Here is a 26,623-nt window from a genome sequence, read left to right on the forward strand (position 1 = left end):
TAATATTACTCAGTACTTAAATGTATAATTACACTGTAACAAGGACACCTTAAAATAAAGTGTATACGATTTCTGTTATATTATGAAACAAACCCCAAAATCACACAAAACATTGGTCTTACTGGTGTGAAAAGCACATTCAGACATAAAACAACATCTTTTGAGACAGCCTCATTCATATTCACCATAACCACAAAGCTGACTCACTGTCCATTTCTAAACCAATTTCACTGTTAACAAAACAGCCTTCTTAAGCAGAGTCACCATCTACATAGGCAGCTTGCTAGGTTTTGAGACACAGCCTCCATCTCAAGTTTCATTCATTCATTTTCAGACACTTGTATGGAAAAACAAATCCACTTCATAGCATACAAATCAGTATTTATTGAATCATAATCTCAATTGTTTTGTCAATCTGTGTGCAAAAGACTTGTTAACACTGCTATACATACAAAATATATGAACAACATGCATCAGATGGAGTATAATTTCATTTTTACAAGATAAGAAATTGGTGATAATTGCAGCGAGGTGGAAGCATCAAGCTGAGCACAAGCTCTGTTTGTAATTTGGCTTCGGGGAGAGAGAAAAACAACATCAAAATGTCTCTTATGGGGAAAAAGGACCAGCCCTCCTGTTATTATCTTCAGAAGCCTCCAAAGAAAATGATCGGGCTTGTTTCTGGCTGTGACCAAACACAAACAGGATGATGCGTCTGAAAGGCCACAGTAAAGTGCAGTGGATAAAAAGCATGTTTTTTCGCAGGGTCTCTGCAAAACAAGGCACAATCAAACTTGGCTTGGCCTCAGAATAGGTTTAGATCAATTGTATAAAAGTACGTAAAGTTACGTCTTTCTCTGCATCTTTCATATTTATCAGAACTTGGAACATCTAAATCAGCACTACATAATTATAATAATTAAAGCCCCATATAATTGGGTATTTATATATCTGTAGCTGCTTTTTAAAAACACTCGAGCTTGGCCATTGATCGATGCTTTCTTTGGCCTGAGATCAACAGGATATTTTTATGGCACTGACATCATGACACAGATAACATGAATAGAAATACAGAACGAGAATAATCATGTAAGAGGAACAGAGAGAACGAGTGAGGCAGCTTCTGGACGGCCTCTCCGCTGTTACATGGTAGTGAACTGACTGTGAGCATGTCGCAGTTTCTCTGCAATCTGCCAAAACATAAAAAACAATGCAATGCTTTAACATCTCCCAACATTATGGAATGCTCTTTAACTTTTGTTTTTCCCCACATTTACCATCTCATAGAATTTGACTTGCTGCTCCAAGTACTGCTGCATCACCCTGTTGTAGTCATAGATACGGTTGCTATGGAAGTGGTTCATCTCCGCTGCACAGAGGACAAAATGTGTCAAATTCATCACTTCAAAGTTTGGAATTTAAAGTTTTTTTTTTTTTTTTTTATAAACCGAAAAAATTTATATCTCAAGTGACTGACACACATTACATCAGAACTTTAAAAAACTTCTGAATTAAAAAACAAACAAAAAAAATCTGGATTTATTATACTGTATTTTATTACTATATACATACAGTGCCTTTCAAATTTTTGTAATCAGTAAGATCTTTAATGTTTAAAAAAATTAAAGGCTTCTTATGCTTTTCAAGGCTGCATTTATCTGATAAAAAAAAATTATATAAAATTTGTGAAATATTATTGCAACTTAAACTTTTTATTTTAATATACTGTAAATTATTATTTATTCCTGTGAAACAACGCTGGATTTTCAGCATCATTTCTCCAGTCTTCAGTGTCACATGATCCTTCATAAATCATTCTAATATGCTGATTTATAATCAATACTGGAAACAGCTGCTTAATATTTTTTGGAACCTGTGATACAAAAAATTAATTATATATGAAAAAATTATATATTAAAATATGAAACAAATATAAAAAATTGCAATAATATTATTTCACAATATTACTGTTTGTTCTGCATTTTCAAACATTATTAGAGCTTAAGAGACTCCATTAAAAAACATACAAAATCTTACCGATCCCAAACTTTTGTAATAAAACTATTTGTTTTACAATATTAGTAGTAATCTTATTTTATAAAGTCAAGTGCAATATAGTAAAATACAACAAAAACAAATACAGTAACAGCAGTAGAAGATAAACCTCTTTATAAATTTCAAGTAAAAAAAAAATACAAATCTTTGCATAGGGCTAGTGACTTGGAAAAGCCATGGAATTATCTGTTTGTGTCTATTGAAAAGTCTAGTAATGTTTCAGCATTCTAATGTTGTGTTAACATCATGTACAGTAAGACTTATTCAGTAATGTGATCCTTTTAGAAGGTGGTTTTGGGGTCACACACCTTGCAGAGCGTATGACATGGTGCTGGCACGTTTAGACATGGTGGTCTTCTCTGAGGAGGTGATTTTACCGGTGGCCACTAGTTTATCCGCTTCCTTCACTTTCTCTATGGCAGCCTGAGCGAAAGAAAGAGGGCTCAAAATACAGGCAGCCAATCAATTCTCCAATGTTCTTTGTATTAAATCTACGGCTCTGTTTAAACACCTATTGAGCTGACTACAAAAAGTTCACTTATGAGGTTCTATGATGCTCGCTACATTTTTAAACCGAGTTTGAGTCTATAAGGATTGCTAGTCTGAGCAGTAAGCCTTTCTGATGTACCTTGTGAACTCCAATAGTGTCAGGAAAGCATCCCAGCAGACCTTTGTACTCATTGTTAGTTTCCATGAGGAAGTGAAGGTCTTTCTTGGGCTAGAGATAGAAAGACAGACATAACTGAATGATTACATCAGACGGTGCACAAACACACCCAGGGTCACTTCATTCAACCGCTCACGAAACGTTTGCGTCACTCGCACACATATACATGCGGATGCACGGAAACAGTCTCACTCGCAGACAAGAATCAGAACTCAACTGGACTAAATCAGCCAATAACGGCAAATTAAAACAATACATTCCCATACAACTAGACCCAATTAATCATTAAACAACAGGCGATTCAGTTCCAGTCCTCTAATCTGATTGGGCAACAGCAACAGTGTTCATAACTATTTTAATTGTTTAAATTTGAATTAAATGTAATTAAAAGAGATTCATGTAAACCAACAATACTTGATGTGATTCAATCATATGCAGTCAGCATTTAAGGGTGTAAACAGTAAAACTCTACGGGTAGTATATATCTGTGACATTTTTATTTTTAATATGTTAAAGACCATTTCCAATTCAGTGCTAGATCACATGAATGGTTAACAGAGCTCTAAAAATATTCAAGGCAACACAGAGCCACTTACCAGACACAGTTTGGAGGCCAAACAACAAGCAGGTTTTCATTCACCGCATGCTTCAGTGGTAAGGTCGAAAATAAATAAGGCTAAATGAATGTGGATCACTTAACTATGGCTTCCTTTCACTTATACAGCTGCTTTCAGGGTCCTGATCCTGAACCTTTCATGCATTATAGTATAGAAATTTTGTATAGAAATACTTTAGATCACTGACGAAAAAAGACATTGCTAAAGTTATAAAAGATTTTAGATTTTAAAGGTCCCATGACATGGATTATTTCCTTTTCTTTAAATGCTTTTTAATGTTTCCTTAGGTGTACTTATATTGTTAGTATGATTTTTACATTTAAAATTTAGAAATAAAAAGCATTTTTTATATCCTGATATTAGCCCTCTGGCTTGAATGCTCTGTTTGAAGGGGCGTGTCTGCTATGAGACTCCGAGTAAACGACAACTGTTGTGATTGGCTGACATCTTTGCATTCGAAATGCATGTGGACCCCTCTCAAATATATATATATATATATATATATATATATATATATATATATACTACAGCTGTCGAGATTAACGAATCGTGGATTTGTTGATTATATAATTATTTTTTCGATCTTTTCCCATCACATGAAAGGCTGCAGTGATGAGCATTGAGTAGACAGAGTCTGTTTATCGCGTGAATGCAGTCATCTCGTAATTTTTGCAACACGTTTTCTCTCACAAAATGCTTTCACCACAACTAACAGCAAACACATGAATACAGTAAGAGCTCTGTGTGAAGCATAACAGCGTCATTCATTGTAACGGCAGTTTAGGCAAGAGTGCAGATATACTCGCGATGTGTGACAGCTCCGAAAAAAAGGAGCGTTCTTTGATCGCTCTCTGTAGTTAAATCACAATTTAAATAACAGATTTGTTTCATGCTACTAAGAGAAACAACGTGTAGTTGATCGTTTAGTCACTGGCTTGATTCACTGATGCATAAACAGTATTAAACGATTTAGAAAGAAAGTCTGTGTGAACTTGAATGATTAACTACACATCAGAAATCACTGATCATAGATCAGGCATTAATGAACACTGTTACTCACTGTTTGTGCCGGTGCTGTCGAATCCATATCATAAAAGTCTGTTTGTAACGCCTTTGCTGACATTGCGACTGAATTATATGTAAATATTTGGGCGGGCAAAGCAGAGAAAGGGGAGGTAACATTTCTCCTTATAACGTCACAAGGAGGAGATTCAAGATCAGCCCGTTTGAGCTTCCATTTTCTCAAAGGCAGAGAAAGATAGTAAAATCTTGATTTACACTGATTAAAATTTCTAGAAACTTGGGTACCACATACAGGCTAGGGGAACTCATATTAATGTTAAAAAACCTCAGAAAGTGAAATTTTCATGTCATAGGACCTTTAAGTAAATTGTTCTTTTTCTTTATATTCATCAGAGAACCCTGGGGATAAAAAATGTAACGCTGTTTCCACAAAAATATTCAAGTGAATTACAGTTATGATTAGAAATGTTTCTTGAACAGAAAGATTTCTGAAGGATCGTGTGACACTGAAGACTGGAGTAATGGCTGAAAATCAGTTGTAATTCAATGCAAGTAAATTGCATTTTAAAATAAGAAAACCATTTTTTTTTACCTGTTATACTATTTCAAAACATAACTTCCATTTTAATCAAATAACTGCAGACCTATAAGACTCATAGAACTACACTCAACTTGTAGTATAAGGATGTTTTGATGCTCAAATAGTTACACTTGTATTACACAAGAGGCTGTACGAAACAAAGTTTTGCGTAGGCAGACCTTCAGACTGACAGCTGAATGTCTGGAATTCATGGCAGCTAACATTGGCCAAGGCCCGCCCATGAGGCCATTTCATCAGCATCAAACAACCAATCACAGTTCGTTTTGTTTCGGGTCGTGGAAATGTCGCCACAATAACAGACCTGTTTGTAAAACTCTCTGACGTGACAGGATTCTATGCTGTGAACTTTAGCTATTTCACATACTTTTGAAAGTCCAGTGTTTAGTTGAAACTGATAAACACTCATTGTTACAGATGCAAACACCATGGCTTTCTTCTTTTCTTCTCAGGGGGTTTGGCACTACGACATCTTTGTTTCCAGGCAGAACGTTAAAGAACGCAACACGTCTCGCAGAAATCCTGTAGAATTCAACCAATCCGATGAGGACTTTGACACTCCTGAAGTGTTTCCACTTTTGTGTTCCAAATGCATCAGACGTTTAGCCAACGGTCCGTGGGTGTGACGTCTAAGGCTGAGACTGTACGAGACATAACTTCCTAATATAAGACAGAACTGAGAAGGTTTTTTTTTTTTTTTTTTTTTTTAATACCTGCTCCGCCACCATCTGCGCGATGTCCTCATAGGTCTTTCCTGCGGCCGTCAGTGCATCTGTGAGCGCAGCTTCTCCTTTGAGTCAAACCACACATTAAGAATACCAAAAATACTAATGGCTGATCAAATAATGCAAAGACTGCTGGTCAATTCATAATTGAGGTGAGTGAAAAAGGAACAAAAATATGCTCACAGTTTCTCAGAACTAGATCAGATGTTAAAAAGAGAACTATTTTTTAATTTTCTTTAGTAAGAGGAAACGAAGAGTTTCACATACCTTCGTAGCCACTGCTGGTGAACACTGAGGACAGGTTTTGGAAAGCTTTGCCAATCCGTTGATATTCCTTTGGAAGGGCTGAGAAAAATAAGCAGGAAATAAGACTAATCAGCTTGAGACTCTCAAAACTTATATGACATTTAATTTGCCGAGATTTTTTATTACATTTTTTTGTATAAAAATCACAGTGCACTCTAGCTAAACTTTGTTTTTCAAAGTTGGACAGTGAAATATAAGCCCCTGTTTCTGAAGTACAAAAATAACAGAAATATGCTAATTTGCTAAAAATTTCATATTTTTAAAAGACGGAACAGAAATATTATTACAATTTTCTTTTTTAATATTTTGGAAAATGTAATTTATAGCGGTGATATAAAGCTGATTTTTTTCTTTACTCCAGTCTTCAGTGTCACATAACGGTTTTGTAAAGTTGAAACGTTTTCTAACTATGTAAAGTTATTGATTAACTGAATGCTTTCTTGTCGAATATATTATTATTTCACAGTATTATTTTCTTTCAAAAATACAATTTTCTATATAAATATATTCACATGTAGGCTAATGGAGTGTCATAAGTCATACTCACGGCCTGTGCAGCGCTTCCAGTGTTCATTTCCTATCGTCAGCAAGTCTTTCACACCGTCATCCATCGCCCTGGTGAAACGGTTGAACTGCTCACACTTCTGCTCTCTGACGGTAACAAGACAACCCAGGTGAACTTATTAACAGCTAGATTTTCCATCGGGGAGTGATCCTGAGGAGGGCTGTACTGTAGGACTTACACTTCAATCAGATCCAGGTCTGGCTGTCCTTCAGGCTCTATCGTGGAGAAAATCATCACTCCGACTGTCTCGTCTTTTTCTGCTTTTCTCTTTCCTGTTTTCCAGTCCTGTAATACAGATTTAGAATACCGGTAAAATGCTGTAACAAAAACAAAAAGGCCAAGTTTCAAAATATACAGTAATTCACTGAATATTAAGGTGGAAGATGAAAATATACAAAGAAAAAGGGATTAATCGATAGCTATATATTTTTTTTAGATGTACCTTCTCATCTTTGTAGGAGAGAAACAGCTGGAAGACTTCACTGCTGGAGATAACCGGATGCCGGCACATTCGCGACATCCAACCCTGAAGCCTCTCCATGCGCATTTTTATAAATTCCTCCTCAAATCGACCTAAAAAGGGGGTATTAATGAACCTTATGTTATTTCCATTTTGAACTTCTTTAATCAATCAGTATGTGATAAAAAGGGCTCACCTGTCACTTGTTTATCAGGCAGGCAGGGGATAGGAATCGCTGAACCAAATTTGTCCAAAAGCCTTTCATACAACCAATCGAAGTGCTTGTATCTGTGATTGACAGGTTTGTTTGTGGTCTGCAGAAACATTGGATCACATGGATTCAACAGGAATCACTAACATGGAGATGTTCTTGCAGACATGATGCTTTATATACTTACGGTTGGTGTGACTTGGTACTCAATGTAACTCTTGAGGCCGTACAATTTGGAGCCCTTTTTAGGGTCAGCAACAACACAGTCCAGCTGATAGTCCGGATACGCCCACACTGGGCCAACCTCTCCACCCTGAAATACAGATATATAAATATATATATATATAAAAGTTTCTTCACAACAGATACATTCCATACGAAGGCTTGTTTTATGAAAAACTCGATCAAAATGAAGTGCGTTATGATTAATACAAGAACAAATATCTGCCAATGTACTAAGAAATATAAACTTGAACCAGAAATTACACTATTATTTCTCATTGACAGACGTTTGTTCCTGTTTTAAGCATCAACTTACTTAATTGTATTTAGTTTCTCAGAAAAAAAGTCTTCAACTATGTATTTTAAGGATGTTTAGATATCTGGACGGGAAAAGACTGCAAAAGATATAAATTTTTTTGCAGCGCATGCAACATTTAATGCCATTACTATGAACTTCAGACTCTGCTCTGCTTTAAGAGCTTTTTAAAGGCCTTCATTTGTGGAGGCAATTTGAGACTTTAACACCTTTTTAAAGAGTGGCTTACGTAAACGGGCAACTTGGTTCCTTTGGCAGGCTGTTTGGACAGCAGGTACAGCTCAGGACCTGATTTGGAGAAGCCAGGGAATCTGCAAAGAGAAGATGATTTGGACATAATAAAATTGTTTAAAAAATAATACAATAAAAGGGGACCTAACACACAGTTTCGCTCAATCTCATGTTAATCTTGAGTAACTACAGAGTAGTATTGAATCCTTATCTACAAAAAGTTATATCATATTTTGAAAAGAAAGATTCTGCTTTACAATTCTCTCCGAAAACACCCGAGCTTCTGGAAGTGTGCCGTGGGCGGAGCTAAAGAGTGACGAGAACTTGCCTGCCAATTAACACTTTGAATGCATGAAATAGCATTAGACCCTCTTTAATAAATTCTATTATTGTAATCCAGAAAGCATGAAAAAGCACATGAACTGGATTACATTTTTATTAAGTGCATTATTACCTGACTCACACCACACAGATTGGTTTTTATGTCCAATCTGTGTGATGTGATCTGACTTACTTGTTGAGGGCAATTTTCATGGATGTACCATGAGCTCCGCCTCTGTTTATAGCCCCGCCCTCTCCAGCGTCAGATTCAGCATAGCCACCCGATGACTTCACATCATCCCACTCCTCGTCCCACTCATCATCTTCTGCACCTATAAACAGTTATTACCACACACTTCAAACATACTTCAAAATAAAACATGGTAAGAATCGGGTGTTAGTTATTCAAACACACTCAGGACAAATCAGCCATGCTACAGTAACTAATTTCTGATGAATCTTAGGTTATAACAGTTGTAATTTATGCAAAAAAGATTTTTTTTTTGGTTGGACAAATTACGACTGTTACAATCTTGAAAAACTGGGGGGAACAAAATCTATATACCAAAAAAAAACAAAAAAAACAATAAAAAACAAATAGGTTAAATAGGTTAGTTTTAATAAAACCCCTGGGAAAAAAGTCCCTGCACTAGAAAAAAATGCTCATAAGCGGAGGCTGTATTACATAAACAACAAAATTCACAGCAAGAAAATCCCTACAAAACACTCTCACGCACATTCTTGTGAGTTTCTGGTACCTGCTGAGTTCATGCAGCTTGTTATTACATCAACATTACAGCCCTCACATGAAAATCATGGTTTACCTGAGAGATCAATAAGACATGGGTAGGGGTAAATGTCTTCAGAGAAAAGGAAAAGATTGTTTGTTACGATACGTTTTTTTTTTTTTTGACAACAAATATAACCTCATTCTCTCATATGCATTATGCACTTAAGTTTCAAACTGTTAAACTGATTGCACATGCACTCAGTGGAAAAATCCAACCATATTTAATTCTCTAAACATTAGTGGAGTAATTCGATGAAAGAGTCTTCTTGCTTGTGGAAAAAAATCAGTTTTCAGGGAAAACAACTGTAAAACAAATCCACATGCTCTGCTTGTCTTTATAGGTCACAGACTTGCAGAAGCTGTTTTTCTCAGCACATGGAAATGGTAAATTTCAGCTCCTTATGACTCCAAAACAGAGCAAAACTGACGATCCTCCAAAGATGACATCATTGCTCTGCACTTTAGTCTAACAACATGACACACGATGAGATCACTGAACCATGCCCACTTGTTCCACAACTACTCGTAAAACAACTTTCATATTTTTTCATACTTTCCTATACAACAATATATACAAAATACTATGCATTCCATTTGGTATTACGAATTAAAGTAATATCAGCTTCATCTTCCATGCCTTTTAAGACCTGACTGCCAAGTGCATATAAAAAAAAAAAATCAGTGCAACTAGGAAATATACTGCACAGTGTGCTAGTTTTCTGCTATGAATGCATTCTTACTTTCTAGTAATTTGTTTTGGTAATAAAAAATCTGCCAAGACCATCCATGTAACAAAAAGCAGCACTTTGGCTCCTCACAAACTGCAGGGGCAGGTTGTTTTCTAAATATATTGTGGACCAAAACCTTAAAAGAGGAATGTAATTGCTCCCAGTTAGATTTTCAAGTGGGGTTTTAGAAATGGAAAATCAATAAAATCTTTAAACCCCATGGGAATTTATATAGTTATAATTTTTTTTAGAGCTTATGTTGAGCTTTAAAATGTTTTATTTTCTAGAAATTGTAATTGTGAATAAAAAAAAAAAATCTGTATCCTTAATTCTTTCCCACTAAATCAAGAATGAATGGGTTAAGGGAGTTATGGAAATTGATTGGTTAAAAAGAGTGAGAACTGCGAAAAACATTCAACTTCTAATATTTCTGAAATGTACCGTAATTCTTTTTATTTTAATTAAATGTGCAAAAACTATGAGGTCCTAAAGTATGGAAGTAAAATAATGACTTATGTCTTTGAAACAAAAAAGCATGCTGAATAGCACTAACTGAAAAATAATACATTGCATTAACAGTACTTGCATTTTAATGCCTTGTATTTCCAGGGCTTGCATCTTTAGGTCCTGAAATTTAATATAGTTGTTCGTTTAAGCTGTGAATATTTCAATTAAAAATATTTCACACACTTTTTCATAATTAAAAAATCAATAATTCATATTCACGTTCCAGAATTCACTTCCAAAATATTAAATCGGTTTAAAAATACGATGTATAATATTCGACAGGCAAATTTCGGTCCATTTTATTTCACTTTCCAAATTCGCTTCCACAAATTCATTGGTTAAAATTCGGCAGATAATTCGCCCTTTCATTCCCAACGACGAGTAATGCTTCTCAATCAATTAATACTGTGCGATTTAATATTTTGGAAGTGAATTCTGGAACGTGAATATGAATTATCGATTTTTTAATTATGAAAAGGTGTGTGAAATATTTTGAATTGAAATATTCACAGCTTAAATGAACAACTATATAAAATTTCAGGACCTAACATTGCAAGCCCTGGAAATTCAAGGCATTAAAATGCAAGTACTGTTAATGCAATGCATTATTTTTCAGTTAGTGCTATTCAGCATGCTTTTTTGTTTCAAAGACATAAGTCATTATTTTACTTCCATACTAAAGATTAAATCAATTTTGTTTTGGACAATGGCGTGCCTTTGAAAGCAAGAAGTTTGAGAACCACTGGTCTAGACTGAATATTCCAACATAGGTTTATTTGAGTTGTTACCTGGACCCTGATAGGCCTGCGGATGCCCGTGTCCTCCAGAATGCCATGCATTGCTGCTGGTTTTCCCGGTCTCTGTGCCCTCTGGCTGAGCTGCCCAGTTATTAGAAACCCCCCCAGACGCATTATTGTCAAACACTGCCCATGGGTCATTACCATTACTTGTCTGAAAAAAAGGAAAAATAAAATTTTACAATTGATAAGAAACAAAAAGCATTAAAAAGGAGCATTTCACTAGTGGTCTCACACCAAGCAATGCATTTGAACCATTTACAAATAATATTATCATTTTAAAAGGCTGAACATTTTCTGGCTACCAGCGAGAAGGTCTTTTAACTGTGAAACGCTCAAAAAACTGATGAAAAAAAAAAGCCCACTCACATCCAACAACAAGCACTCTATAATCTTTGGTTGTTATTTTATTATTGTGAAAGCGTCCATTTGAGCAGCTATTTTCGAATGTCAACTGATTCAAGGACTTCTAAAGAAAGCCCATGAAATGGGAATATACGCATATAGATGGACATGCTGAAAGGAAAGAGATGTTTACCTTCCTAATGCATGCTTCAGCTTGTCAAAACTGAACAATTGACTCTCAATGGACTTCTAGCCTTGATGAAACAAAAGCCTAGAGCCACAGAGACACAAACCACAAGCTCTGTGCTTCCGGATCATCATCTGGGCCACCACAACACACCCATCATCCAAGCCTCATTCATGTTATCATCGAATCATGATTAATATCACATCTGAAAAACTTTGACCTATTGCTCTGAGCACGACATGTAATTTCTGGCAAATGCATGTCAAATGATAGCTACAAGTAGCATTCTGTTATTTTACTACAGTGGACAACAGACATGCATCAGAGTCAAACACTATCTGTTTGGTTGCCTACTTTCTTATTTGCTCATGCAAAAACTGCATGTCATGCATTTGAGAATGCAGAACCATGCGACGAAAGAAAGTTTTAGAGAGTGTGTGTTTATGTGGATTCATGTGTTTGGAATTTGGAAGGCAATATTTTGGAAATATCTGGGCGACACAGATTCAGACTCCACTTATTTGACTTGCGTTTAACTTAATACAATAAAGAAGGGCTCATTTTGCTTTATAAAACGTGCTAAACATTTCTCCTTTCATACTGTTTATCATGTGAAAAATGCCGTCTTAATTCCAAAACAGCTTTCAGTTCAACAATAAACATGAAAAACAAAACTGTGACATAAAAAAAAAAATACAACTATTTCTGTAACATAAATCAGAAGCAGCTTTCCAGCAGATGATTGAATCATTGCATTTATGTTTTAAAGGCTGGCAGATAGACAGTGATGTAGCCATTTGGCAGAAACAGTGCTGATCAGTTTGATCGAAGTGTGATTTGTAGTTGTCTGGTGTGATCATTAGGGTCGTATTCAATCTAAAAGCATTCAGACCCTGAGAGCAGGGTGTTTAGGTTTTGGTCTGGTTAGTGAGGGCTCCAAAATCGAGCATGCGTGGCGTCCGTCATGCCAAATACATTTAGGGTACCTCATCAGGGGAGGTGGAGGAAAATCCTGGGGTAACTGGGGTGACTGGGCTTTCCGGCTGAGCTACATCCACCTTTAGGGGAAAGACGTCACATCATCATAAAGCACTGAAAGGGAAGGGTTACCCTGACATGACCCTAAAGACAAGACTTTCTTCATCAAACAACTGAGGCCCAGCTGAGACCTGCAAGTGTTTATAATACACACAGTTTGAAAACTAGCACAAAACATCATTCATCAGTCAAATAGTTTTAAAGCAGAGTGCTAATACACAGTCATGCAACTTCACCATTAGTTTGTAACTTCATTTCTGATGCATTTCAGAAAAATGCTTGCATCATCAAAAGAAACATGAGCAATTACTTAGCGGTCTTAAATTCAGTTGACATGCCACAGCAATCAAAAAAAAAAAAGAAAAAAAAGAAAAACCTACAACAAAGCCACAGCTGCTCCTTTATTAAAATTTTCAAACCAGCTAATTATTGTAGTATGATCCATTCCAGGCAATTCTACCCTCCATTGGTACATGGTCAAAAAATATTTTGTCCAAAATGTAACATTTATGTATAATTTCATCTAAAATTCCCATCCATTTGGACTACACAATTTTAACCCACAGGAATGAACAAACTAAATAAGTAAATAACTGAAACAAGTAAACAAAAAATATTTCTGTACAAATATTTCTGTTTCTGTATTACGAATGTAATATTTCTGCATGAATAAAAAAGTGAATGTGTTTTGAATACATAATAAATGTATATATTTTTGATCAATAAATCTAATTAGTGTTTTTACCAACCAATTAATCAAATTAATTAATTTTAGCCAACAGAGTAATGCTTGTTTGTTTCATAGCTAGCCATATTTTAACCATGTTCACACTTTCAACTAAATAAATGTAATTGTTTTCACAATATGTAAGCATAAAAGCATTTTAAAAATAAGATTATTTTACTGAAATTAAAAATGGAAATTGTTGATTAAGGTGATCTTGTCTGTTTCCTTTCTGTATGATTAAATATGCATCATACTAAATGTATTTGTTTGTCAAAACATTATAATCTAAATTAAATTTAAATTCTAAAGCATTATTTATGGCTAAATACTTTTTGAGTGCACAGAAAAAAAACATTTATGGTGGACCAGTTTTCATGTCACTGTCACCCAACCCCAGGACAAGCTTTAATGTGGATTTTCTGCAGTTTTGTCAATGCAAATCTGAATTACAGCAATATATTATATATCATCAAGTAGTGATCCACTAATAAAAACTCTAGAGAGAGCCGACTAATATCTGTGTCTGCAGGGATGTCTGTGGTTAACTGTGCCACACATTTTACAGTGACTCATAAATATCTAGCATTGCTAGTTTCACATCTGTTATCAGTGATTCATCAAGCGCATACAGACTACAGCAACTAGGTTAAAGTCTGTATCTTGACTAGCCAATGAGTTTCAGGCTTTGAGATGACACCATAAACAACTGCTTGTCATCAGGGATGGTTTTACATGATCAGCTCTGATGAACTTGAAGACAACATGAACTCAACATTGATCCTATTTATGGTCTTAATAAATGTAATTGTTTCTTATAAGCATGATTCATAATCATATTATATTTTTTAACCAACAACTTAACATGTTATGGCTGGACGATATGACCTAAAATAAAAATCTTGATTAACTGAACATTTTACCTTGCTTTCAATTAATGAACAATTATTTTATTTATTTATTCTCATAGTTCACTGACAAGGTTTCTTTTCTGTAAATATGCTCAACTATTAAAAGTGGGATATTTTATTCAAATGAATGAATGCATTTCTTATCTTTTTGATTTTAAAATAATTGAAGGAAACATCCTATTTGTGGTGTAGAATTTAAAGAAATTTCTTATGAAAAAAAGATACATTTCAGTTTGAACGTAAAACTGAGATTTTTTTTGATTACTTGCTGCCACGGGTTGTTTTTTTAGTCCGTTTTTTTATTTTTTTTAAAGCACTCGCCCTTAGTGTGATTTTGATGGAGTGGACACCCAACGAAGAGGGAAACTCAGAGAAAAAACATGATTGGTCTAGTTTCGAATAGCAATCTGGCTTGTTTTGTTTTGCAGACCTGGCAACCCTGGGGAAAGGATTGAAAAACACATAACCGACCCAATTGGAAAATCCGGTTCTGAATTTCTGTTTCGATAACTTTGATTAATTGTCCAGCCCTAACAATGTAATGTGTTTCACCCAAATATTAGCTCCTGCAGAATGTTCGGAAATGTGTCTCTTAATAGAAGTCAGATGAAAGTGGTTTTATGTTGTCTTTAATACTGCTAAAATCTATTCAACACTAAAGCCAATGCCAGGGCCACTGGAAACAAATGAAGCGTTCAGATGCAAAAGCCTCTTGTTGCCCTTATGAAATTTTCTTCTAAAATTAGCATTTTAATTAGGCTCCTATGTGTAGGTTCTCAATTCATTTTAACAGCAATGACTAGGTAATTTTCATTGCCATTTAGGTGAAATAAAAAATTTCAAACAGCACTTAGGGGCTTTTGCATCTTAACTCTTCAAATGATCTGCAACTAAAGGCTTCCCACTCTTCAAAATGCTGCTGATCAAATCAGTTTCTCCAAAAAACAAAGCAGCCCACTCAAAGAAAACTTCAGTCTCAGCACTGAAGGCTAAACCCACAGTCCTTCACTACCATATGGGAGATTCCAAACACTCATCCTGTATGTTAATTAAAAATCATCATCCTTCACATCTGTCCCCTCGCTGATCTTCTGAATAAGTGACACAGGATGTTTTATTCTCAGAGTTTGCTTGCACACACATTTTTACATTCTGAGTAAGACGTTTTAATGCGTTGGAACAGCAATCTCCCTTCCTGCTCACTTCCTCTCAGGAAGTTAAACGGTGGGAGAAAAGCACTGAGAAGAAGCTTTACACAGAGAAATGAACAGAATAGCGTGTTAAACACATGATATAACCGACCAGTTTATGTGCAGCATTAGTCAAAGGACTGAACAACTCACATGTGAAATTTACTCATCTTAATCACGATGTCTTACCTGTGCGGTGCTGGCTGGGGTCGGGGTCGGTATGTGACTGTCAAAGAGCGAAAGATCGAGGGATGCTGCATTACCTCCAGAGGTAAAAGGTTGAGCAGGTTTAATCTAGAAAAACATAAAGAGACAAATTCACAAGCGTCAGTTTTTTTCAATTCAGACTTAAACACCAACTCAGATCTTTGTGTTATTGGAGAATAAATGTAAGTTTTGTAAAACACTTTAGATTTTACAGCACATAATAATATTTTTAGTATAGTACAGTAATGTTTCCTTTCTTAAATTTTCATCATTACAATTAAACATTTTTTTTTGACCCCTACAATTTGCTTGGCATCTGGGAATATGATATCTCATGCATTATGGTTGCTGGTATCATATGAATAAGTAGACGCATAGGCAAGCTTGTTCATGATGAAGAAAAAAGACATTTCCAGACACATTAGGATTAAATATATCCATAAAAAGGCCAATTCATTTTGGTCTACAAAAAAATTAAGCCTTGATTGACTTGAAATGTGTACGGTGTGATATTTTGCTCACTTTGAGGCACTCATTTCACAAAATATTGCTCCTAGATGACTTTATATGAAAGTCTGGACTAGTTGAAGGCATATTTTCAGTTATATTCCCTACTTATTATTCATAAACATTTAAGAAATGGCTTCCATTAAAAAAAAAAAGAAAACCATCAAAATCCAAGCATTAACATCTCATTCAAAAACAGCTTTGGGTTTGCAAAGAATGTGAATTTGCAGAAGTGTGAACGTGGTCATTTGTTTGGCTCTGAGGACAGAGAAATTAAGGAAGGAAGCACGTGAGTGTGTACGATAGTGCAGCTGTGAGCTCGGGTCAGGAGGGAAATTGAAATGTTTGCCTGTGGCCAGCAGCAGGCGGAATCACTCCACAGCCTATTTATACAAAGAGTAAACTGTTTACCAGGTCTCCATGTGCACCACTGCCTCAGGATGGCTTTATAATGTGATCATGTTCAGCTACTCAGTATAATCCACTTTAACACAAAGATACTGCTGCACTTTATTGATAAACAACTGGACGTTCCGAATGCTTTTTGGCATAATTGTCCATAAACAATACTGGTATAACTCTTGTATTTTTAAAAGAGCAAGGAAAATCCTATTTTTCCATACCCAGTATTATGAAATAAAGCGAGCACATTTATTCAGCCGTACATTAAGCCTGAAAATGAACACAACACTAACACACTTCAGATCTAGCTGACCACGGGAAAAGAAAACACTTCCTGTCGATCAAACAGGCCACATTCCACTTCCAGCAGCGATAGTTTCTCTGTCCTTTTGGTTTCAAAACACTGACAGATGTGTATTACAACACAAGAAAGACAATCATTATGAAACTGCATGATCTACTTTATCATAGTGAAAGACACACAGGTACTTAATCAGCTAATGTTTGGAATTATTAGTCGAAAAACAGATATTAGCTAAACTTCAGTAAGCACATTTTCTGTTTTTAAATATTTCTGAGTTGCATCCAACTATCTACTGTGCAAAATAAATGTTCTTTTACATTTGTATACATATGTTGTACATCTTGTTTTAGCCATCTTTACCGTCAGTAAGATTTGTTTTTTGAAAGAAGTCTCTTTTGCTCAAAAAGAATGCATTTATTTGATAAAAATATAGCAAAAACAGCAATATCATGGATTATTTATTACTATTTAAGATAACTTTTCTATATGAACTTATTTTAAAATGTAATTCTTTTTCATGTGATGCACAGCGGAATTTTCAGCATCATTACTCTTAATGTCTTCAACATAACAGTCTTCAGTGTCTCATGATCCTTCAGAGATCATTCTGATATGCTGATTTTAATTATTATTATCAATGTTGAAAATTGTTGAGCTGCTTAATATTTTGAGATGTTTGTAAAAAGCCATTGTAAAAGCCATTTTTGGTAACCACTGCATACCTCTATATAGTCCTCTGGTACCAATCCGACTTCTCCTCTGGAGTTCTTTGCCTCGATCCATCCTCCTCCAACGTTCTGGGAACAGAAATAATTGATCACATTTAAAAAGAAGGTTTTGATCCATACATACACATGCAACAACTCGGAGCAGACACGGAGAGTTTGGTGTTATAAAACACTATGAAAGTTAAATAAACTCACCTGATTGGTTATTGTGATTGTCTCACCCTCTCCAACTGACAGCTCATTATTTCCAGGCTCTGCTGTGAAATCATATAAAACCTGTGCCTGTGTGAGATCAAACATGCTTAAATAAAACACATGCACAGACAGACACCAAGTGTGCCAAGCAATCAGAAATTATTACTAACCAGCTACACTAGTTTGACTGGATTTCTTTTTGGACACCATTAAATTCACATGACCTTAGCATTAACCGGTTTAACATTTATCTAACACCATTTCAGGGATTTTTTATTTTTTTATTTTTTTTATACATGCTGTTATAATCAATTAATTAAAGTCTTTTCACATGAACAAATGTCATCATTGCAAATTGGCAAATCATAGAAAAACTGTAATTCTCTGGATGATTTTATATAATTTTTTTTTTAAGAAACTGAAGCTTATTTTGACCACTGCAATTGTAATATATTATAAGACAATTAATCATATTTTTCAGCAAAGCCAAAAACCCATTCTCATTACTGTAATGGAATAAATAAATAAATAATAATTCATTATATTTAAGTAGATTCCTAAAATCATGGTAGTATTTTCTGAATGTAATTAATGCTGAGTTTAATAACATTTTTTAGTTTAAATAGGATGTTTTTTCAGTAATAATAAGAGATTTGGGGTGAAAGGTTCCTAAAGTCACTGTATTAATAGATTTTTGTAATGCTTAACGCTTATTTCCAATTTTTTTTTTCTTTTCTTTACTTTTATGGTAAAATATAAAAAATTAAAATAAAAAAAGAACAGATGAAAAAGTTAAAACAGAGCACATTTTTGTGATGAAAATCATACAAATTGTCAAAAAGCAGATTCAATTCGACAGTACATTGCGAAAAAAGAAAAAAAAGAAACACCTTCCACAAAGCTTCCGTTATTCTTACACACACAGAGGGAACACAGAAACACACACACATCCTGAAGCTATATCGAAATTGCAAACAGTGAGGTCTGTATGAACAGTGAGACAGGCTCTATGTAGGAATCACAACCACGAGTAGATCCTCAGACAGAGAGTCTGTGTGAGAGAATTCACTTCAAATGAAAAACAGCACTTTATAAACAGTGCTGGATTCACCACAAAAATGTCTGATATCATAAATGTGCATAACCATTTAAACAAAACAAAGTGATGATGAAAATCTAATTATGCTATGCGAGACAGGAGGAGGATATAAGATGAGGAACAGCGATCAAATAACAGAATAAGAAACCCTCCATCAGTAGAAACATCCTCATATAAACAGTCAAGAGAGCAGGACTAAATTAAAGTCTATAGCAGGGTGACTATATTTAAACAAAGTAATTACCAATAATAAAGTTAAAAATAAAAATATGCCATTTTAAATCAAGTCAATTCACCTTTATTTGTGTAGTGCTTGCATATACAGATTATGTCAATGCCGCTTCACATAGACAAACAGGAACATTTGTTTTACAATTAAAATTACAGTCATACTTTGAGAACACAAATACTTTTGTTTATAAAAGGTATTTAATAGTACTTTTACAGACAGGAAAAATATAATTTTCGATTTAGCCCGGTTAATGATGAACTAATAAATGTAAAATTATAGAAAAGAGTAGTCTTTTAAATAAATGTCATTAGGCATGTGAGGGTTAAAGGGAGTTCGTTTTAAGGTTAATAGTATTTATACAGACACAAAAGTAATTAAAAAGCAAATTTATTTGAGGTCATAGGTAAACATATTCAAAAGAAATGCTGAAATTACCACCAACCTATTTCACTTTTGAGGCATCAAAAGAACAATAACTGACCAGGAAAATAATCTCTTTTAAGCAATATCTTTAAAAAATGATATATGACAGACGCTCATTAATGGGTCCCATAAGACTAACATATTATCCCAAGGAGAACTGACATTAAGAGACCTAAGCTCTCACTTATATGGATAATTAGTTAGTGCACTGGTTTTAAGATTAACTAAACTTGGTGAATGATTCATTACAATTTAACTACATATCCCAGTATGCATTGCAGATGATGTCATGGCCTCACTAAAATGTCACAAGACTCTTAATGATCCATATTTTCCTAGGCTCACCAAAAAAACATAGTTAAAATAAAAAAAAGAGACATATTAGACCCATTTCGATGTATTAAACCGGTTATTATGCATGTGACGGATATAAACACTTAAGAGCAAATAATCAACGTGTGTTTGGGAATACTGCCAGTGTGATCTCAGTGCAAAGAAATGACAAACAGAGCAGACACAAGGTTTAAACAAATATACGACAAACAAGTCCTTACCTTCGTCTCCATTATGCCCACATTAATTAGTCATTACAGAAACCTGCAGTTTAATGGTGATATACTCTTCATCCAGACATTTTTCTTCTGCCAGAAACGATCGTTTCACAAAATAGTTTATTTACATCACCAAACACATTTTAGTCTCTTGTTAGAACCCAACAGACTCAGATGAAGTGGTTTAGAAATGTGTGTAAATCCAAACTCGTCGTTTCCAGCAGACATGAGCTGTCCAACTAGACTGCAGCTCGAGTGTGAAACACATAAGAGACACAACCGGAAACAAACTCACACACTCACTCACTCACTCACACAGCTGCTGTGAATAAAGAATAAAAGAATAAAGTATAGTACACTTAAGATTTATGTAGTGTATATAATACATAAACACATGACAAATATGTATTGTTATTATTATCATATAGAGCATTAAGGTTTAATATAGGCTTATGCTATATTTACATATTGTATGCTCTTTCAAGATCAAATTTTTAGACTAATAGCCTAATGAGAAAAAATGCTAATGTTTAAATAAAGTAGGGATGAATACAAAAACGTTTTTTTTTTTGTATTCATTTTTGTTTTGTTTTGTTTAAGTAGATTTTTTTAGCTTTTGGATCCATAAATGTTTTCACTTATGACTGTGTCAGCTTTTTTAACTTTCGTCAAGTTCAACCTGAGAGGGCGGGCTGAAACAACAGATGTGTGAGTTTACAGCGGCCTCTAGTGGAAATGTGTAGTATTTCAACAATATTCGGTTTTATTGCGCATGCGCGTGGAACTGAGAGTTTTAGTTCACGGTCTACGCATTTAAGTAGAAAAGTTAAAGGTATTTCTACCGTCGTACAAACTTACGCCTGAATTGCATTTGTTCATCATTTCGTAACACTTTTAGTTAGCAGTTCACCTTTTTGTTCACACAAACTTTGCACGTTTTGTGCAGTCGTCCCTGACTGAATAATTGCATTCTTTGATTGGCATTCTTTGTGTAACGTTAGGGGAAAGCACAGCAAAGCTCAGCTAGGTCATTTCAGTTCGATGTGCTCTTAATTTGCAGCTTGCAATGCTTTAAAACGGTCTTTTATTAATTTTCATTTGTTTAATACACCACTACCTGCAACAAATGAAATAAACCTTAATAAATTGATCTGTGGACTATTATTTTTTTATATATATTTTTTGATGTTATGATCAATGTTATTTTTTTTTTTTTTTTATGTTCTATGTGTTTACCCTGTTCCAAGTCAGACTATTCAACATTCTCAATGTTGTCTGGTTGTAACTGGCACATGCATACGCTGCTACAATTATTTATTTATTTTTTGCTGAAATGTTATTGTTTTTTCGTGTTTCCAAAATAAAACATTTAAACTTTTACATTTACAAATGAAGATTAACACAAGGTTTAATGTTCCATCTCAGAACATCTGGATGATTACATCTACTGATTTCCAGTAAGGACGTGCACCAACTACCATTTCAATTATTTTTTGCTACGCTCTTCTGTTACCTTTTACATTTTAAACAATCTTCCTCTGGCAAAGAATTAAATAACATTCACCACCATATCAGTGGCCCTATAAACATTTTGCAACCTTCACTGATGTGTTTCTCTGTTATCTGTTCTTAGTATTGCACACCTGAATGATACACAATTATCACTGATACAAATGCATGGTTTATTTTGATGCATATCAAATACATAATTATATTAATAACATAATTTATAAGTCGTAAAGTTTCCTAAAAATATATATTCTTAATTCTGTTTTAATTAGAGGCTATTGGATTTTGGCCCTAATTAGATGTTGTTTGTTGGTAACATCAGTGTGTTTTATATTATTGAGACACTGACATTTTGTTTTTAAAAATATGAATTCAATAGTGATTCACACTCAAAATAAAGGAAAATGTTAGCTATGGAGGATGCATTTAATAAACTTAAGTAAACTAAGAACAAAAACAAGACAACACAAGGAGACAAGAAAGTGTGATGTAACCCTTGTTGAATCTGCTTGTAAAAAAAAAAACTATTCTTCCAAGAACATATTAAAGATATGTAGCCTAAAAAAGGACATTTCTAAACTTGATACTGCCATTTGATTCATGACTATTATATTACTGTTTTGACTATATTTTGAATCAGATAAATGCAGTTGGTGAACATGAACAAAGAACCTTACTACATAACCTTTAAATAGTAACAAGCATAAGCACATGAACATTTGTAATTAGAATTTAGCTAACATCAAATAAATTGCTTATTCTATTGCTTATTCTATTCCATAAAATGCCGTGAAGTATTTTTACATTTACAGTGTGGCAAAATGTAGGCTATTTTTTACACTTTTGTCCATTCAATTTTATTCAATCCAAAATTTTGTTATATACATTATATATAAAAATGTATAAAGAAACACTTTCATGCTTGTGTGTGGTCTTAAAATCCTGCTCACTTTCTAAATATACGTTTAAGAACATTCACACCAAATTATTAGTTCACAGATAAAAGTTTATTTCAGTTGTTCAGTAGTTCAGTTGTTATTTCACTCAAATGATAACTAATAAGCTACAGCACAACAAAGTGAAATAAATGTGTACTAGCTGAAGTTTGTTGTGATTTATCCTAACATTACACAAACAATGTCTGCAATCATTCGGTCAGTGACAGCTGAACAAAAACCATGCGAACTAAGAAAAACATTATACATTTTTGTGAAATGATTACGCATAATTTCCTTATAGGCATAACGCATAAGTTTTCCAAACTCTGAAATATATATTTACCTTTTTGAAATTAGAAATTCAGCTTTCGAATGTACAACCTTTTTTTATCGACTCTTAACAAGTGCTGAGTAGTCCCTATAAAACCGCCAGCATTTTCAAAGAAGCCAGACGGACCTGATTAGCTGGATCAGGTAATTAGAGTTGAAGCTCTCTGGGCTGTGGCAGGAACTGAGTTTGACACGCCTGCCCTATAGATCAGCACAAAACAGATGTCACTTTGAAAGCTTACAGTCTGACCTTTAAAATTGTTCGCGTAACGTACGTGACATAAACGCCGTGCCTTGATTGGTGAGGATTTCTTTCGGAAACCCCACCCGGGAGATTAAACAAAACAGTGCGTCCGTCACACTCTTAGCCGAAATGTTGCGGAGGGCCACTGCTTCCGGATATCGTGTTGCATAATCGACTATGACTAATGCAAAACAATGTCCCCTTGCGGATCGCTCGAATGGCCCAATGAGGTCCATACCAATTCTCCATTGACGTGCTCCACGTCACTTCCCTCGGTCAGTAGCCACTTGCGGCAGGAGTCCCGGAGCTGTTGGGCCATCGCAAAGGGCCGACCGGCTTCCCCCAAGTCCAGGGATCGGAAGCGCTGGCGATGTTGCTCAGGGCTCCGGCTGACCCACTGGATGATGGCCCTCTTCAGGTCGAAGGCCAGGAGGTTCGCCACCAGGAGCTGTTGCGTGGCCACCTGGGCCTCGGCTTCCGCCGACTTCTGGAAGAGCTCCAGGAACGCTTCTGGACCGTCCTGGGGAGTGGCGTGGAGGACGGGTTTTGCATGGCGGCGGCGGTCCTTCTTCCTTCCTGGGTTTCGGCACCTGTGTAGAAAGGTTCAAGGATGGAAAGGAAGAGGACGAGGGGTCGGCTTGAATGCTGACGCTTTTATTAACAAAATAACTTCTCAGTACGGTGTCTCTCACACCGGCAACAACAAATTAAATAACACTTCCGGGTTGCGGCTTCCGGCTCGTGCGGTCGTCAGCAGTCCTTCTCTCTCTACTACTCCGGTTTCCCCTGGCGTTAAATACTCTCTCCACGCCAATTACTGAAACAAGAGACGGGTGTAGGATTATTTCCGTTCTCCCGACTCTCTCTCCCGCTGCAGGCTTCGCTAAACCACGCCTCCGCCTCCACAGAATATATTTGGAACAATACTGGTAACTAAACTGCTTCTGTGCCCCCATGAATTCCATAGTATGAAAAAAAAACACTTTGTATTCAACATCTGTTTGTTGGGGAGAACAAAGAAATTCATACAGATTTGTAACAACTTGAAACTGAGTACATGATTACAGTATTTTAATTTTTGGGTGAACTGCCACATGCAATAACACCACTGACCTCCAGGAGTACTCAGAGACCGTCACTGCCTGCATCAACAAGTGTATTGATGATGTAACGGTCACAAAAAACCATCACTGTCCTGACCAACCAGAAGCCATGGATGACAGGGGAGGTCTACAGACTCCTGAAGACACGGAACTCTGCCTTCAGAGCTGGAGATGAGGTGGGCCTTAGAACAGCTAGGGCCAACCTGTCCCGTGGCATCAGAGAGGCTAAGAGACAACACTCCAGGAGGATAGCTCATCAATTCAGCGACAGCAGAGACACTTGGAACCTGTGGCAGGGGATACAGACCATTATGGACTACTAGCCCCCACCACGGACCTGTGAAAACAACATCTCTCTGCTGAACAAGCTGAACACCTTCTTCGCTCACTTTGAGCAACAAAACAGCACCTCTGCATTTAGTCATGCGCTGTAAACCGTCTTAACACGCGCATGTGCAAAAATGAAGTCTGCTCCACTGCTTAATGTGCCTGGGCCGGGTTTCCCTATAACGATTAATCTTAGCGCTTAAGAGCGTTTTCTACGAGTCATGTTACGATCGTTTGTTATTGTTTCACGTGCGTTTCCCCACAATGCACGCAAAACAATCACACGTGCTTATGCCGTGCTTATGTGCTACTCATATCAGCAATCACTATCCGTTTGTCAAGTGCAGTGTTGCCAACTTCTTTCAATGGAAAGTAGCTAAACCTGCCTGAAAAGTCGCTAAATGTCGCTAGATGACGTCTTATGCTAATTAGCATATTCATGGCGTAAGTGCGTCATATTATCTCGCCCTTTCTGTGCTCATGTACTGCATTTTAATGCAGCCAAAATTCTCAATAAAACGTTTTTTATTATTATTATTATATTTTAATGTTTCTGTTGTCCTACAATGGAATTAATATTATAATGACTGAAACACGTTCCATTAAGACAACACACCCGCTCTCAAAGATGTTAATCTCTGCATTAAAATCCTATTCACGACATTGTCTAATGAAATCACATACACATAAGATTAAGACAATGGTTGTACTGTGATTTCGGCTATACTTGTATGTAAAATAGAGTTAGAAGACAGAATATCTTTTTTTAACTGAAAGTGTTGCTCCTCTCTGTGGTTGCTTAGCAATGGCAGATCCCTCAGGGGCGCAACTGCCAGAGCGCTTTGGAAAGAAGGAGAAAACGACGTGCCCAGCGTTTTCAAGCGCGATATGTGAACGGCACCTTAGAAGACAGATTTAGGGCCCGTAACAAATCGCGCTTAAAAACGCGTGGAAAACGCTAAGCAACCATGACGTGCTCTCTCCATGAAGACGCATTTCAGCAAAGTAGAAATGGATTTACAGCACTAATTTCATTATGAGCGCGCATATCACGTGCCTACAGTCCTGGCCAAAAGTTTTGAGAATTACATAAATATTAGTTTTCAAAAAGTTTGCTGCTTAACTGCTTTTAGATCTTTGTTTCAGTTGATTCTGTGATGTACTGAAATATAATTACAAGCAATTCATACGTTTCAAAGGCTTTTATCGACAATTACATGACATTTATGCAAAGAGTCAGTATTTGCAGTGTTGGCCCTTCTTTTTCAGGACCTCTGCAATTCGACTGGGCATGCTCTCAATCAACTTCTGGGCCAAATCCTGACTGATAGCAACCCATTCTTTCATAATCACTTCTTGGAGTTTGTCAGAATTAGTGGGTTTTTGTTTGTCCACCCGCCTCTTGAGGATTGACCACAAGTTCTCAATGGGATTAAGATCTGGGGAGTTTCCAGGCCATGGACCCAAAATTTCAATATTCTGGTCCCCGAGCCACTTAGTTAATCACTTTTGCCTTATGGCACGATGCTCCATCATGCTGGAAAATGCATTGTTCTTCACCAAACTGTTGTTGTATTGTTGGAAGAAGTTGCTGTTGGAGGGTGTTTTGGTACCATTCTTTATTCATGGCTGTGTTTTTGGGCAGAGTTGTGAGTGAGCCCACTCCCTTAGATGAGAAGCAACCCCACACACGAATGGTGTCAGGATGCTTTACTGTTGGCATTACACAGGACTGATGGTCGCACTCACCTTTTCTTCTCCGGACAAGCCTTTTTCCAGATGCCCCAAACAATCGGAAAGGGGCTTCATTGGAGAATATGACTTTGCCCCAGTCCTCAGCAGTCCATTCACTATACTTTTTGCAGAAGATCAATCTGTCCCTGATGTTTTTTTTGGAGAGAAGTGGCTTCTTTGCTGCCATTCTTGACACCAGGCCATCTTCCAAAAGTCTTGGCCTCACTGTGCGTGCAGATGCGCTCACACCTGCCTG

The 26,623-nt window shown here is 36.0% G+C and overlaps 1 protein-coding gene across 4 annotated transcripts; it reads right to left on the bottom strand.

Annotated features, from left to right (window-relative positions):
* Positions 1 to 364: 364 nt before the first annotated feature.
* LOC132106500 (sorting nexin-9-like) lies at positions 365 to 20,458 on the bottom strand. 4 transcript variants are annotated; one of them, XM_059512228.1, is made up of 20 exons: positions 20,186 to 20,458; positions 17,878 to 17,964; positions 17,677 to 17,751; positions 15,724 to 15,828; positions 12,658 to 12,729; positions 11,131 to 11,293; positions 9,142 to 9,177; positions 8,511 to 8,649; positions 7,995 to 8,076; positions 7,415 to 7,540; positions 7,213 to 7,330; positions 6,999 to 7,129; positions 6,735 to 6,841; positions 6,539 to 6,642; positions 5,953 to 6,030; positions 5,674 to 5,750; positions 2,684 to 2,773; positions 2,364 to 2,478; positions 1,278 to 1,369; positions 365 to 1,190 (listed from the first exon to the last, which is right to left on the bottom strand). In XM_059512228.1, the coding sequence occupies exons 1-20, from the start codon at positions 20,195 to 20,197 to the stop codon at positions 1,143 to 1,145; spliced, it is 1,857 nt and encodes a 618-aa protein (XP_059368211.1). In that variant the 5' UTR covers positions 20,198 to 20,458; the 3' UTR covers positions 365 to 1,142. The 4 variants fall into 4 exon arrangements, with proteins under 4 accessions (XP_059368211.1, XP_059368213.1, XP_059368212.1 ...); XM_059512230.1 differs by lacking the exon at positions 12,658 to 12,729; XM_059512229.1 differs by lacking the exon at positions 9,142 to 9,177 and having other exon boundaries at positions 20,186 to 20,457.
* Between the last annotated feature and the right edge of the window lie 6,165 nt (positions 20,459 to 26,623).

Source organism: Carassius carassius, chromosome 27 (assembly GCF_963082965.1).
Source record: "Carassius carassius chromosome 27, fCarCar2.1, whole genome shotgun sequence".
NCBI classification, from domain to species: domain Eukaryota; kingdom Metazoa; phylum Chordata; class Actinopteri; order Cypriniformes; family Cyprinidae; genus Carassius; species Carassius carassius.